Below are 17,202 nucleotides of genomic sequence, written 5' to 3' on the forward strand. Positions count from 1 at the left end.
AAGGTTGTTTCCTGAAAGAAAATACTGAGCTGGAGATTTTAATTCTTCATTTTCAGAATAATCAATTGGAGGATTTGGAACAGCTGACTCCTGATAAACCAACTGTTCAGAATTTTATTAAGATTTCCAGCAGTGCTAAAGCTCTTACTTTACAGAACATCTTAGCTTTCCTTGAGAAAATGATCATTTAGCGAACTGTCATACAGCAAAATAAGCTAAAGAGTTCTATGACATCAACTCATTGCCCCTGTGATTCTGGAAAGGTGGAAACCACAACACACTTTCTTCTTTCTTGTGCGTTTTAGAGAGACATTTGAACCAGATTTATCCTCCCTCTGATCAGCAAATATCTTGATTGCTCTGACTCAGTCTATGCCCAGATGTTGCTTACAGATGATCTGCCATTTATTACAGGGCACATGGCTAGGTAAGATGTAAGATCTACTAGACCTTGATAGGCCAAGCTCTTGCTACATAGATGTATTTTATGTAATTTCAAATATTATTAATTTTATGTAATTTTAGATATCATCACTCTACATAAATTTTAGATATTATTTGTAATTTTAGTAATGTTAGACATTATCACATTTTATGTAATTTTAGATACAACCTCACTTATAACTAGATATAGATTGCTCTTTTTGGACTTTATTCATGGGTTCTAGTCAGGTTGCTTTATTAATTTTGTCTCAAATTTTATTTATTGATTTCTTAAAATAAATTTATAAGTACTCACAGATCACTCATGGACACACTTCTTGTACTAGTCTACAACCATAAAAAACTGACTGAACTGAGCTGGACATCAACTTAATTACTGCACAATCTTTGATTGGGTGGGACTCTTCATATAAATGAGTAAAGGAAGAGAATCTAAACAGGAATGTGTTCACAAGTAACTACACAAAACAAAATTTCACATGCTTTTCAAGGTAAAATGTCTTTTTAAAATGAAGCCATTTCTACTGAAAACAGTATGGATTACATACTGAATATAGAAATTTGAGGCATATTAACCAATTATCTAGCTAAATAGAAACAAGTATCAAAATAACTCACTGCTGTGTTTTAAGGCTACAGCATAGAGATAGATTTTCTTGACTTCAGAGGACCGAACTGTTTAGGAAACCATCTTAAGACACATTTAGGCTGAATGAAAAAACAGCAGCATACAAAATGCTTACATTATAATTTCACTTCCCAGTTTTAAAAAAGAAAATTAGATATAGACTAGAAATTAGCATTGGCATCCTTTGTTACCTTGATCTTCTAGAGGTGGCAGAGTAGGATGAAGATCTTTATTACAGAAATCTTGATCCGTGCAGCATGCAATTAATCTTCTTGGTTGAGAGAGTGGAGTGTCCTGTAATAGTTATATGTAACTTTGATATAAAACAGCTATAAAACTGTGCATTACAAATTTAAACTATTAGGAGAGACATAAAGAAAATGTGTGTACATGCAGTCAAAAGTGCTCATTTAAAAAAAAAGAGTGCAACTATTTCAACATAGATGTAATCTATAATTCAGGTTGCTTATCTTTACCAAGCCTCTTTTGGATCTTTTTGTTTAATCTCATAATTTAACTTATGAGAAAAAGTAAAACAAAAAACAAGGATTTGCATATGTATTAAGTACCATGAACCCCAATTTAACTGAAAAATTGCTGGTCACAATAGCTATGAATAGCTCTCAGCTTGTGAAAGGGCTACCAATGAAGAAAGTCCATAGTTCAGTGGCAGAGCAGATGTTTTGCATGTAAGTAGTTCAGGACAATCCTTGATGTCTTTAGGTTTGTTAAGAAAGCCTATCTGACTTGCTAAAGACCTATTGCTATGATTTTTGTCTCAGTTGATAAACATAGATTCTGATTTTCCTGTGTCATCTTTCTGAGCAAGCTTATTTAACCTGGTACTTATAGGCATCTTTAACTATTGCTGGATCTTGTCTTCAAGCTTTAAGAAGTATACAGTGTTGTACACACAGTGTATACAAGGCATTTGCATTTGAGATCAAGGGATAAGCAACGTGAATTATCTCTGCTGCAAAGCCTGGAACACCTCTATCACTCAGAGTAAACATTCCAGGTGGGATGGACAAATAACTCTCTAGCATCTTTTGAAATGGGGAGAGGGAAACAGGGAGCTCTAGTACATGCAGGGCCAAAAAGACATCAACAGCAACTGGATCAGGTCCACTTCTGACTATTTCATGTTTTACTTTGATCTATAAAATGAAGGTTGTAATCTTAAACACCTCACTAAGAAGTTTTAAAGAATACAATGGAATTTTTTATATCTTGAGAAAGGATGGGATGAGCATTTGAAACCAGCAATCAAAAACATACGTTTAACAGTAACAGAGAGCAAAGTAGGAAATTCAATACTCTGCTTTCTTAACAGTTACTACTCTAACAATTCTGATCCAGCCCTTTCTTAGCATTATTGATCAAACACAACAGGATATTTCTGCTGTTTGTATTAATGGCAATTATATTCAGAGTTTGGCCCATATGTTATCTTCTTTACAGAAAATAAAAAGACTTGTAAAGGAAATGTAGAACATTGGTATGTTAATTCCTGACAATATTCAGACTGATTCTGAAAGTTCAGATTGAGTTCACAACATCATCTTACTCGGCACTGGAAGTCAGAACCTTCTAAGCCTATGCAGCCTGTGGTAAAAGTCTGTCCTCCAGACTCTTCCTCTTCCACCATTGCAAAACAGTATCCATCCGTGCTGAATGCAAGAAAAAGAGAAAGATATTTCATTTAGCCTGTAATACTCTTTAATTCTCATACATGTTGTTCATAATTCATGGAGCATCTGAATCTGGAAATCATTAAATTAAGTGCAGTAAACATTTATTAAATCCAAATGGTATGCATGCAATGTAGCTAGCCATTCTTTGCAGAAACTCCCTCTTTCTCCAGAACTCTGGTACTTCTGGTGTTTGGGAGTTATTTTTCATTGATGTTTCCCTGGAAGAGAATAAGCAAGACGTGGGCAGCATTTATTGACCCTTATGTGCATTACTGCATTCAATTATTTGACAAACTGCCATTATGAACTTTCTAATAGTGACTTCTCTTCATTCCTACTGCTCTGAGGACCGCCAGGAAAAGGGATCAGAAAGAGGGTGGGAGAATGCATGAGCTGTGTCTTGCTGTGATTTGTTCACATCATTCTTAACTATGGTTTAGCATGTCACTGTGTATGAACTAGGCAGCCATATAAATTTGCTAAATAGATGAATGAATGAACGAATCAATGTATGTTACAAAAGCACGGCCAGTGTATCGGAGCAAGAAAAATCAGCTTTCAAGTATCAACTGTGGATTCAGTTTGCTACAGAACAATTGATATGTGATGAAGGACACAACACTTCTCCAGCCAGTGCTGACTATCACAAAGCAAAACTCCTGCTAATCCTTGAAATATTTGGTCTTTCCTTCATCATGAGCAACACTGTTAAACTGCCTTGGAAAGCTGCACAGGAAATGCTTTTGTAGTGTTTTATCCAGTTATTTTTCTTCTTCAGCATACATTATGAACCATGCAGTCTGCCACGCAGGAACAGGAATTATAATCTCTACTTCAGGAGAGAAAAAAGGAGAGAGAAGCGACATAATACTTTTTTCTGTTTAAATTTCATATTTATATTCTGTGAACCTGTAACAAAAGCAGGTAGGCCCTGAGTCTTGCTTTATTACTGCAGCTACCTTAGATACAGTTGCAATTTCAGATAGACAACTGAATAGACTGGAGGGGGAATCAGCTGGAAATTATTTCGTTAAGGTTCCGTCTTTGGCTCGTTCTAGACAAAAGAAGCCATTGTTATGTATTCAGATGACACAACTTAAAAAACAAACCACAATGGATGGTTTGTAACTACATCATTTGACAGAAGTCTTTCTGCACGTTCACAGTTTAGCAATCTTGGTGCCATGTAGACAATAATAGAGGAAATAATCCGCATCTCTCTTTGTAAACAAGAAAAGCAGTTATGGAATAAACCTACTTTACATGTATCCGAAGAAGTCCTAGATTCTGTTCTGTTTAGCCAGATTCCCCAGAATATTGCTTTCAAACTTTACATTCTGAAAGCTAAGCATAGCCTAGTATTCAGAGCAGAATACAAGACATGTTTGTAATTACTTATACTATAGTTGATTGGAATGATTAATTCAGATGAGACAATTGTCCTTCTGGGTACCAATATTATGTCATTATTGTTCAAACTGTAGAAGACAAAAGGAGAGGAAGTACTGGTACTATCAGGTTTCATAGCAGACACAACAACAAATCTCAACTCTTCAAACTCTTAACTCTGTATTCAGAAACTTGCTTATGGCAAAAGCTTACAGACACAGTACAGCCACATTATTTGCTTTACTGTAGACAATAAAGAAGCCATATACACACAGAAAATACATTTTCATCAGTGCACAGAAATCAAAGTCTGTCTGTCTCTGTCTATCTATCTGTCACTCTTGCAAGGTTTAATTTATAGGCTGTTCCCTCCCCTGCTTTTGACTCAATGTAAACTTGGATGCTCTCTTCTGAGCCTTGAGGTTGAAAAGCACCTGCTCAAAGTTTACACAGCAGTTGTCTCCTCTGGGAAACACTGGTAACTACTTCATCAACTTTATCCCTTACATCCAAGAAGAGATTGAAATACATTCACTAAAGCCATATATTATATTACAGTGAAAACTCAGTTTCTCAGACCTTGATACAACAGACTTTGGACGCAACAGCTCAAATTTCCATGATGATTACAGCATTCCCATAATATTATTATACAAATGCATCAATTTACACTACCCATGTCACACATGACATGCATTGAGAGATATGTATTTCATGCCATTTAGAGTAAGGTTGCTATTATGCAAATGAGGAAAATCACAGTGATGATATAGTTTCATATTTAGCAGACAGTTCTCTATATAATAGACACCTCTTCCCATTAGTCAGTTAAAATAAAATTTTACTGTATTTTATTTATTCATACGGTGCCTGCCATCCATTCGTATCAATGAACAAGGGCAACTGAGAAACATGGGGAAAATAGCAATTAACTTTAAAAAAAAAAAAAGAAGAAGCCAAAATTGGGTAATAACATGCCAGAACATCTGGGTAGAGATGAGCAATAAATTTATACCATTTACTATAAAGTAAATAATAAATGACCAAAGGTTGAATAATAACATTCTGAAAATGACCTTCCATGAGAATTGGGTATTGAAAAAAACTTTCACAATATCAGAACAGATAGCACAAAAAGAGGAAGGCATGTTGATCATCCAGCGAAGGCGAGGCACTTTTTGGGTTGCCTAATTTAATTGCACATAAAGTTACAGTAAAGAGTGAGCATGGTGCAGTGGTTAAGGCACCAGGCTAGAAACCGGGAGAGCGTGAGTTCTAGTCCTGCCTTAAGCACGAAGCCAGATGGGTGACCTTGGGCCAGTCACTCTTTCTCAGCCTAGGAAGGAGGCAATGGCAAGCCACTTCCAAAAAACCTTGCCAAGCAAACTGCGGAGACTGGTCCAGGCAGTGGCCAGAAGCCAACACTGACTCAAAGGCACCAAAAAAAAAAAAGGAGTTACAGTAAATATAAGATAAATTATTCCATAAAATAACCCATACTATTTTCTTTCTTACCCTTCAACTAGATATCAATGTTAGATATATCTCCCAAAAATGTACTGGGAAGCTTGGAAGATCCTTGGATCGGTATGAGTGGCTGCTGGAGGAAGAAGGAATTAGTAAAATCAACTCCACCTTCACCAAGTAGGAATTTATGATGGCTCTATTCTATAAACAAAAGGGTTTCCATTTGCAAGATTGCAACTCAGGATCCAAGTCATAATGATTTAATTACCAGAAGAAAAAAAAAAACTGCACTGACCCACAAGCATGATTGTATACAAATCTCAATTAATTCAGCAAGGTAGGATTTCTAAATAAGCATTAAGATACCCTATTAAGCGTACAAACCATTATTAAGTAGACTGATTTTAATCAAATAACTTTAAAATAATTTTCCAAAATGTCAAAATAAATAGATTTAATTTATTTATTTTCTAATTTGTGGACTAAGCCAAGATCTTAATTATTATAACAAATAAAATATTTGTTGTCAAAAAGAACTTATATTAATCAAGTATATAATCCAAAAACTCATTATAAGTATCTTATTCAACAATTCTACATTGTGTGGAAGAGAAATTATGAAATTACATATTCAGTAAGGTGACTGAACAAGATTAACCTTACTATAATGCAAACGAGATTCCCTGTCTAGTCCTTTGCACAGGAAATTAGAACGTTTATTTTCATTTTCAGCTACCTGCAGATTATTATGCCCCAACCTAGACCAACTCTGGTTAATCTTAACAAGGGGTTTTCAAACTTTTTCAGGCCATGGAAACTTTCAGTTAAAAAAAAAAACAATTTCCTGGAAAGCTTGATCAAAAGGTGAATCTTTAGTGATAGAAAATTGGCTGTCTTCGAGTGATGTGATCTATACATCTGTATCTATCCTTAGTATCTCATGTAAGTCAACAGGTTTTCTTAAAACCCCAGGGTTCTACATGACAAGTTTATTATCATGTACAGGCTGATCTTAAACTGTAATTTCTGATCCTGGGAGGATTTTCTAGACAAACTAAAAATTAAGAATTCTGAGTGGGTTGACTTAAAAAGCTCTGTAATAACAAGACCAGAATTGAATGTTGCTGTACTGACAGTGATCAAATCATGGCTTGGGACTGTATACAACAAAGACTTTTTAAAAAGTTTTTTTTAATTAAACTAACTGAAGCTAAAAGAGAATTTACATATTTATTTTATTCCACCTTTATGTTAAGTATTTATAATGTCCATCCTTAAAATACATGCCTCAAAGAAATTGCCTAAGGCTGCTTTGTCAGCACAGATGATCCAGGCAAAGATCTTTCATTTTACCAAGACTTTGAAGCATTTGAATATTTTTTCTGAAGTTTTCTTTGTGAGACTTTATGGTTTCTTGTTGCATTTTACCTGTTTTAGCAAAAGTGATGGGTATCCTTTTGGGGAGGCAAAATGTTTGGATCACAATGGGCTGTACAATTATGCAAACTACATGGGGCTCTGATAATTCATTTAAATGCATTTTTGGTGGACTTTTTCAATTCATGTTAAGCTTGCTGTATGTCTTATACTACTATTTCTGTGTGCCTCCTGCTTCAAACTGTGAAGAAACAGAATCACTATTTTTTGGCAAACAATCTGATTTCTAGTATGTTATGACTGTTCTGGAATCCAGGATGAAAGGCAACATACAGGTTATTTATCTACATTAGCAAAAAGGTTTTACTAAACCAGTTCAGGTGTTAATCAGGGATCACTGAGCTGAAAACAAGTAAATGCCCACCCAGGCACTTCCTCTCCCCAGGAACCTACCTTTTGTGTTGACATTCTGAACTTCTTAAACTATGATGTTCTATAAGGTCAAAATAAGGAAACTGAGATTTAAAAGTTTCCAACAATCCACAATATGAAAATAGGACAAGACAAGAAGAATAAGCAAAAGAAGAAAAACTTAATCATGACTTACAGCTGAACTCAATTGTATCTGATGTTTTAAAACACTGATATATTTTAGCACCGATACATACATGCTCATATACATACACACACAATCAACTCTGAATCCAAACTGTTTTATTATTACCCTACAGCAGTGTTTCTCAACCTTGGTGACTTTAAGATGTGTGGACTTCAACTCCCAGAATTTCCCAGCCAGCTCATGCTGGCTGGGGAATTCTGGGAGTTGAAGTCCACACATTTTAAAGTTGCCACGGTTGAGAAACACAGCCCTACAACCTCGCATAGAATAATTAAGAAAACAGAAATGTGGTGTGTCATGTTCAACAATTTTTGTTGTTTTTTATAGTCAAAGTAAACATCTGAAAAAAATAATAATATAGCATGTAACAGAAATACTGACAGACCCAGAAAGTAAAAGGCGATGCTTTAATTAAAAATTACCTAGTCCAGGGGGTGATTTTAACTGAGGCGTTTACAAAATGTCCAAAGAAGGACACAGCCCAGAAGCGTTGCAGCTGGTTAAGCAGATATCATGACTAGAGAAGAACTCACTTTCCTTCCTACAAGTTCATGATTAAAGAATTTTTAAGATAATTTTTAAAAAATCTCCAAAGGCATTTCCCTTCCTCCCCCCAAAGGACAACATACTGTATATGGTTGTCCACCACACCGATGTAGGGAAGAAAAGCTTTTCAATTAAATTAATTTGGGCAAGGTTGAGAACCCTGTAACAATAGAATTACTGTCATTTCTCTCTATTTAAGCCACCTTTTCTCTTTTGTTCCTGCCTTCCTCTCCTGGCCATCTGTTTTTGCTCTTTCTTCTTTCCTTTCCCCCCTCTCCAGTGCCTTTTCTCACCAACTGGTTTCCACTCCAAGCAGAGACCTTCAAAGCACACTGTTCTTTTTACCCTGAGTCAAGCAAATTAAAACTTCATCCTCCTGGAGACACATTTTAAAAACTGTGCAGTCCCTTTTTCATGGGAATCTTTGGGACTGACAGAGGCAGGACTTTCAGACTGGACAGCTGCTGTAAGCTACTGAAATTTTAGCCACATGCAACAGATACAGGCTTTAAATACAATGTATTTCAATGCATATGTACTCCACAAACATGCCACGTAACACCTGGATATGGTATGATAGTTTAGTAACTATCCAGATGCTAAATGCCCTTGTTTTAATTTTCAGAATTACATATATTCCCTCAGGTAAAGGAAGTTTAATTTGTCAGTGATTACATTTAACCTAAACTATGTCCTGAATAAATGTTTATACCATTTATCTCAGAAGGTTGTGCGTAAGATCTAAATTCAGTGTAAAACTTGTTTTGGATTAGACTTAATCTTTCTAAACAGTCCTTACAACTCTCCACATATTTATTTGGGGAGAGGAATTACTCTCTTAAAGCGCAATAAATCTTCTGAATCAATAAAACCATGTTAGAATAGTGCATTGAATTCTATGATGGATGGTAAATGACTGTTTTGAAGTCTACAAAATCCATACAAAAGCAAGCACATTGTGTCAAAGGTCCCTTGCCCATGAAATAATTTACATATGGTTTACTACTGAATCAGATGTCTTCTGTGTAGCCTAGACAAAGAAATCAACAGGATAGAGAACATTCCTGCTCCATTCTGGACATACAAGAATCTGAAAGTGGGCTCATACAGTCCTGGTCACCCTGGAGGTAGTATGCTCAGGCTCAGTGCCCAGACCTGGAACAAGATTTTTAAAAACAGAGCTCCACAGTCTAGAATTGGAAAAATATAAATGGTTGTAGAAAAAAATAATATTTTCAGGCAACTAGAGCCTTATTAAAAAATAAAGTTAACAAAGAGGTATAGGGTTTTCAAGCCACATTCCTTCAATTTGGTTTAAATGCCCACAGGTTTAGTGGTGTTTGGACTGAATGTGATCAAATTTGTAATGCTAATAGCCTCTTATGTGGGGACTACCAAATTTCACACATACAACCAGAGGTTTTCTATGCAAACAAAAGGAGCATTCATAAGGTATGAAGATGCCCATAACTGCATGCATTCAAAATCAATCACTAAGCCAGATCATCTAGTTAAAGCAGGTCAGAAAAAACTGACATTGCTGAAAGTAAGGAATTGGTAGTGAAACGCAACCACATCAGAGCACTTTCATTGCAACCATGATCTCTCTACCAGCAATCCCAAAAAGGTGATTGGGATGACCAATGGTGGTTGGATTGCAAGGGTCATTTTTATTGATGGCAGACCTTTTGGTCATTACCACCACCTCCCCTTCCCATTTATCTAAACAACAGTTTTTATTTGTATTATTATTTTTCTTTACTTGCAGCTCTTGAACGTCATAGAGCTTTTTGGCAGTTCAAACCCATCCATTTCTCCATTTTTTCTTTTTCTTTTTTTAAGAAGATGGCAGTGACAGCAGTGGGTGTGTGTTGAGGGCTCTGGTTGTATTGATGGATTGGTATGTTTTAGAAAGTATTTGTAAGTTGTTGAGGGTTGTAGAGGAGTTGACTACGGACCAGGATTGGACTACATTGCTGGCTGGGGGATCTATGTACTCAAAGTGTCTTTCCTGACCCAGCATTTTTCACTTAGTGAATCTGGATGGGCCTCTAAACCAGATCAGCTGGGTATGTAATAAGGCCTCCCTGCTGTTTCTTACTATAAGGATAAAACACGTCAAATTTTAAAATTGACAGGCATACTTTTTTTCTGCTCAACAGTGCCTTTCTAGTTATGGGGGTGCTGAACATTTCCTAAATTCCCTCTCGTGTCAATTATTTAGTGGGAATTTTTTAATAAATATGTTGTAGAGCTGCTTCATGATGAAAAGGACACTTATGTGAGGCCAATTGCTGGCTATCTTTTTATAAGCACCATCAAATTTGGGCTTAAAGATGATTTCTCAAATTCAGCATCTCAGTTAGGTGCTGTGGTTGTTTAAGTATGGTCAGCTCCCTAAAATGAGCATTTGCTTGGTTGGAAGCATTCATAATTCAGTGCTTTTAAAGAGATGTGTGAGTGTTTTGACAACATCAAAGTTTTATTACAGAAAGTTATTCCTAAAGGACTAGCAAATAAATGTCTGTTTGGAATTTCCCAGGTGCAGGACGTTTACATGGTGATGGTTAGTGTTTCAAAAGGCTGAAGGTTAACATAACCTTTACAACCCCAGGTTTAGGAAACCCTTTCAGTAGCTTTCACCTCTCCCAGAAAAAGGTCCTTGTTAATCAATCCATGCTACAAACACCTGTGCACTCAGCCATCTCCTCTTGCAGGTAGGTTGACAGTATTTACATATTCTTTGTGGTGATGTAAGGTAACAATGAAACCCAACACCATAGCCTTGAAAAGGTACCAGAGTCTGTGGGTTTCATTCTGAGCCCAAACTAAATGCTTTAAACAAATCTCCTCCCGCTTCTTGTGAAATTTTCCATACAGGGTACAAATTGCCAGCTATCCACTTTGTGGCACTTGGACAGACAGTGGCGTGTATTATGTAGTCAAGTAAATATTTGTAGTTAGACAACGTTTCATGTTTGCATCCTTCAAAGTATATCCTTTATCTGTGTGAAGGGACACAAAAGGAATAGCTGAAGTTACACTTTCTATTACAAAAGACTGGCAACTTCTCAGAGAGCTAGAAATAGCAGGGAACACTTCTTTAAAAGTAGCTTAAAATATGAGGTTATAAGATCAACTGTCACATTCACCAATACAGGCATCCTAATGCATTTTGAAAGGCCTGTGTGTGTTTACATGTACAAACATATATTCTGTAAAAGAAGAGCCAAATCTTATAAGTCAGTTTTAAATTCTGTCTGTATAGATATTCAATAAATTGGATTTGCAAACTATGAAGTTTATTCCTTGATGTAATTCTAATAATGTATTTTTTTAACCCAAAGAATTAGGTTGTTTTTTTCAAACACAAGACAGCAGTTCTACTGTTAGAAAAGAAGGACAACTTGAAAGCCATTCAAACCATCATCTTAACTGAGTGAAAAAGATAACTGTATGCATCTAAGATGACCCAGTACATTTTCTGGATCTTCTGTAATGTAAAAAACATTATCGAGAGAAAACACCAGATTTCATGGACATTTTGCATTCTTGCTCTATCAAGAACCATTCTCTTACAACCAGTGTAGACTGTAGGTGTGGCTTGAGTTTGTCTATGAAATAATAAGCACTGATAAATCATGCCTATGACTTGTAGGAAAATGCATTTGCACAGAACAAATATACTCAATAATATTTTGTTTTGTATCAAGCATTATGAACTCCAAATACCAAATATAAAGTTAGGAAGGTGAACAGAATCAACACTATTTGGAAATGCATTTATCTTCTTTTTGTCTTCCCATGATTATAATAATATTGTCCCATATCTGTTGTTGTTCTTTGGCAGAGAGAAATTATCACTAGTCTAATAGCAGGAAAACATTTTTCATTAGTACTAGAATAAAGTATAAACCTTGGCCTAAGAAGCTACTATTTAATACTAAAAGTAGTCCACAATCCATACTACATGTTATATGTGTAGTTCAGCCTCAAGCAGGGCTGTGGGGGGGAAAAATAGAATACAGAATATTTCTGATTATTGCCCCAGCTGTCTAATACTAATGGATGTAACAGTCCAACAAAATCTACATTACCCTGAGCAAGAATATAATGGTATTAGAAGAGTTGTCAATTTAACATCAGTGTACAATTACGAAAGGAATGGAATGCCAGAGCAGGAAAATGAACTTAGCAGGAGAAAAAAGAACCTGCATGAAGTCCACCATCAAACAGATATGTTAAAGAGGAGCACAAGTTAGACAACACTGCAATACCATTTCCTTATCAGTTGATCCCTTTCCCTAGCAACTGATATTTATTGTTTCTAAAATCTCAAGATTTGGGTAGCATCATTAACAATCATTCACAGATGTATTTCTCATTATTTTGTTTAATCTTTTAAAAGCATTTAAGTCAACTGACATTGAATGGGCATGATACCAATGCAGCAAATTGTGTAAATTACACATTGTGTGAAGCATTTCTCACCAACCTGCAGGTGTTGTTTTTTGAATTTTCAGGACAGTAGTGATGACAGTGACACCACAGCTTCTTTTGGGGAGGAGCAGCTACTGTGCTTCCCCCATCTTCTTTCCTGGCATAAATGTTCCCTTTCCCAGAATTCCTCAAGGGCCTGCTGTCTAGGAAGTTTGCTACACAGGAAATGAAAAAAAAATGCAAATAAGGCTTAGAATTTTGGGTCTGCAGTCCACACATCTCTGGAAGATGTCAAGATTTAGATCATGAAGGACTCACACACAAATGACAGATGTACTCACTAATGAAAACATTTTTGTAACCTTTCCTATACATAGTAACATAAATATTTAATTTAAATCTGCAATTTAATATGCATTACATAAAATTTACCACCCATCATTACAGATTATGTATCCGTATTTGATAAACATTCCTATTAAATATCCCTCCCCACTTTTGAATCTGGGATCCTTGATATTTATCATATCAAGGGCTTTTCCATACAGCATTGTTCCCACTACCTACGGTTTTGAAGCTGAGTGCAGAGATATTTTCAGCTATGCAGAACTCAAAATCTATATGCTGCAGGAAAAGGAACCAAATTTAAATGCTTATTCCCTCCAACAGACTATCTGATCAGTTGCTATAAAGGGGAAGCTGCAAAGCTTCCAAGTTTGCATTTCAAAGCCTAGGGCTAGCTTTGAAACTGAAAGGATAGTGTTCTGGCAATTTTGCAACCAGAAACTACAGTATGATCTACCAAATTTTTATATGTATTTATTTTTATTTATTTATATTTCAAATTTGGACACCACCCATCTCACAAGGAAATTACAGGTAGTCCTCAGCTTATGAATTCGTTTAACAACCTTCGAAGTTACGACAGCGCTGAAGTGACTTATGACCAGTCCTTGCACTTACGACTGTTGCAATGTCCCCGTGGCCACGTGATCAAAATTCAGCGCTTGGCAACTGGCATGTATTTACAATGGATCGTCCCAGGGTCACATGATGGCCATTTGCAACCTTCCAGGGGGCTTCGAACAAGTAAAGTCAACAGGGGAGGCCAGATTCACTTAATGACTGTGTGATCTGCTTAATGGCTGCAGTGATTCGCTTAATGACCCTGGCAAAAATGGTTGTAAAATCAGGTGCAACTCATTTAACAATTGCACCACTTAGTGATGAAAATTCTGGTCCCAATTGTGGTCGTAAGTGGAGGACTACCTGTATAGTAGAAACTGTAAGGCAACATTAAACATAAACTAGGTGAACATGATACCAATCTTTCTAAACTGAAGGCAGTGGTTGGCTGTATATATGAATACGCTTCAGATACAAATATCTTAAATGTGAAGTACAGGTAGTCCTCGTTTAGCAACTGCCTTGTTTAGCAACCATTTGCAGTTACAACAGTGATGAAAAAGTAATTTTAGACCAGTCCTCACATTTACAACCTTTGCAGGTCTGTAAAGCAAAGAAAAGCTGAAGTAAGATTGTAAGCACAGTCTCGGTTTCACTTAGCAACCACTTCGCTTAATGCCCAAGTTATTGGTCCCAACTGTGGTCACTAAACAAGGATTACTTGTACTAACTTGTCCATTTTTGCCTTCCTCCAAACAACTAGTTAGAAAACTAATTCCTGACTGGTGGTGAAATGTTTTGCTTCCAATGCAGTCTTTAGACAGAAACTTTCTAAATATCTGAGCATATTCCATGCTAGGAAATTTTCCCCCAGAGTCCCACATCAATGTATTGTAGCAGATGAATTTTTTGTTAACTTCTTTAGCCCAGCAGAGTACAGAATATATTAACAATTACAAATCTGAGATCTGAAATTATATATGTTGAAAATGTATTTACTTAACAAACGTACATGTTGGCTTAACTAGAAAGTAACTCTAGGTGGCTTACACATTAGGACAGGCAGCTTTCTTTTTAGGATAAGTAACTTCAATCTGTAAGAATAAGCCATAATTTGGCTCTACGGATTTTTTATATAGTACTTCTTTTAGAAAGCCAGTCTCTCACACAATATCCCTCAATGTATTATTATTATTATTTTTTTGCATCAGGGCATTTTAAATTCCAGCCTACAAAGAGCAATTTAACATCAACAGATGTTCACTTTTTGGGTCAGTGGAACAGGGCCTTTTAAAACTAAATCTCAATTTTCAGCAAATAAGCACAAAACTGGGATTGTGACTAACATTGTTATTCATGGACAGAAGACTGACTTTTAAAAATGTTCTAGGCAGAGGTTTCAGACATCTGGCAAAGTGAAATGAAAAATATTAAAAATTAATAGTAATGAAGAATAAAAATACCAGGGACTGTTTTCATCTGCCATGTAGATGTCTTTTTTTAAAGATGTAACTAATTTTTTCCACTTTCTGAAACTTATAGAAGAAGCTAATTCAATCTATCTCATACATAGCTGTCACACACACACACAACCACCAAAAACAAAATACAGCAAACATTTAGGAACCCAAACTAGTCAAAGTCAGGTACTTTTTAAGTCCTGTAGGTTTAAAACAGAGATTTTTAATGGAAAGAAAGGAAATCAATTATGAAACGTTCCCTTAAACTTTTTGCATTGCTGTATATAACCACATGAGCATGAAACTGAGCAAACTCAGGGAGGCGGTGAAGGACAGGAAGGCCTGGCGCAATATGGTTCATGGGGTCACAAAGAGTCGGACACGACTTAACGACTGAACAACAACAATATAACCACAGGTCCTATTCTAAACTGCTCAGTTTCAATCCATTTATAAAATAACATCAGGAAATGCACCTTAGCAGTGCTGAATTTCACAAAGGCACCAACAACTAACTGAATTCCTCTGAACAAACCAAACTGCATTCTAAAATGGGTGCTTTATGGGAAAGGGAAATATTAACAGTTTTTAACTCCCTATTATTTTTCAGGCATCATAAAAAAAAAACTTCCACAGGATATTTTTAGCAACTCACTAGTGATGGAGCAGAATCACCAAAAGGACAATAAATCATGTCTCTCAAACTATAGTCCAGGCTACCATTCAGAGCGTGATGGTAAAAGCAGAGTTTTGTGATAAGTCTTTATTAGCAATGATCACAAACTCTATGAAACACAGCCTATGTATCCCTACAGTCTATTTAATCATACAATTGGAAACGGTCTTCTGAAAGGTTGTTATTCAAAGTTTTTGAGGAACAGGTAAAAAATCTCTCGATAGGCCAAGTGGAGTCCTAATAAGGAAGTAATTAAAATTCTCCTTGCTTTTTTTTTTTTTTTTTGCTAGCTAGGAAAAGTCTTAATTACAATTCTACAGAACAAATACATGAAGGAAATAAAACGAACTGCAAAAGTGAAAAGAGATGAGATTGAAAGTGTTCTACTCTTTAGAAAGTGACTTCCAAGAGCAACAATATCTAACCAAAACTAGTAGAAACTGTGTAGGTACAATGGTAAGGTTGACTTAAATACTTGATTTAAAATCCCAATTAAGAGAATCCTAATTTATCTGATTACTGAATGACTCCAGGTGGAGCATAATAAAAACAAAACACTGCAAGGTGAAATATAAATAAAATACAACAGAACATAAAACAAATTCTGCAAACAATTTAACAATTGGAACAATCATACTGGATAGGTTCATAAATCCTCCTGACCCAATGCCTATGGAGGAGAAGGGGAAAGAAAGAAAAAAAACAGGCTATCAAAGCCTTATGAAAGGCAGACAGGACATTGCTTAAGAGACAGGACCCATAAATGGCAACTCTCTCAGATCTAATTGGATGGGCAGAAATAACTGGAGACAGGTAGTCCTACAAATAACCTGTGCAATGAAGGACTTTAAAGGTAACAATCAGAACCATGAATTGCACCTGGAAGTCCACTGGCAGCCAGTGCAGTTCACTAACTAGCAGTGTTAGATAGACTCATTGAGGTGCACCATAATTATCTGCAGCACTGCATTCTGGGCCACCTGTAGCCTCCAGGGCAGTCCTACATAGAATGCATTGCAGTAATGCATACAAGAGATGACCCAGGAAATGCATGGCTGTGATTACAATTATTAGAGTACTTAATAGCTTTGTTGAAGTAATCCTTATAAGGTTCAGATGAGATAAGAGAAATTATCATTTACAGCCCACCAACAATCTTATTAGCATGGTTAAAATCTACTCCAAAGTTATATCTATACCAGTGTTTCTCAACCTTGGCCGCTTAAGCTGTGTGGACTTCAGCTCCCAGAATTCCCCAGCCAGCATGGCTATACTGATCTAATATGAAAGCTTTTGTAATCACCAGCATATTGTAAGGAAATGCAAAACAAGAGAACTTGATCATCTTCTGATTAAAATAAATGGGATCTTTTGAAAAACATCTAATAAGAGTAACTTGGAAACAATTTAATGACTGACATACTGGACAGATTAGAAAAATAATTTCAGAGCAAATAATATGAGGGATTTTCAACCTTTCTTTTCAAGAAAGTATGAGTGTGTGTGTTAGAATGTTCTCAATCTAAGCTGGTATTAATGAACATAAAATGCATAGC

The 17,202-nt window shown here is 36.0% G+C and overlaps 1 protein-coding gene across 4 annotated transcripts in view; it reads right to left on the minus strand.

Moving 5' to 3' along the window:
* The window catches only part of BMPR1B (bone morphogenetic protein receptor type 1B), a 141,700-nt gene that overhangs the window by 30,985 nt on the left and 93,513 nt on the right, over positions 1–17,202 (minus strand). For all 4 annotated transcript variants that reach the window (XM_088133038.1, XM_088133040.1, XM_088133041.1 and 1 more), the window contains 3 exons: positions 12,660–12,819; positions 2,640–2,742; positions 1,264–1,366 (listed from right to left, as the gene is read on the minus strand). In XM_088133038.1, the coding sequence (XP_087989164.1) occupies positions 1,264–1,366; positions 2,640–2,742; positions 12,660–12,819 (366 nt within the window). The remainder of the gene's footprint in view (positions 1–1,263; positions 1,367–2,639; positions 2,743–12,659; positions 12,820–17,202) is intronic.

Source organism: Python bivittatus, unplaced genomic scaffold (assembly GCF_059951505.1).
Source record: "Python bivittatus isolate LINGU-HERP-01145 unplaced genomic scaffold, Pbiv_v1 ctg000070_np1212, whole genome shotgun sequence".
In the NCBI taxonomy this organism is placed as follows: domain Eukaryota; kingdom Metazoa; phylum Chordata; class Lepidosauria; order Squamata; family Pythonidae; genus Python; species Python bivittatus.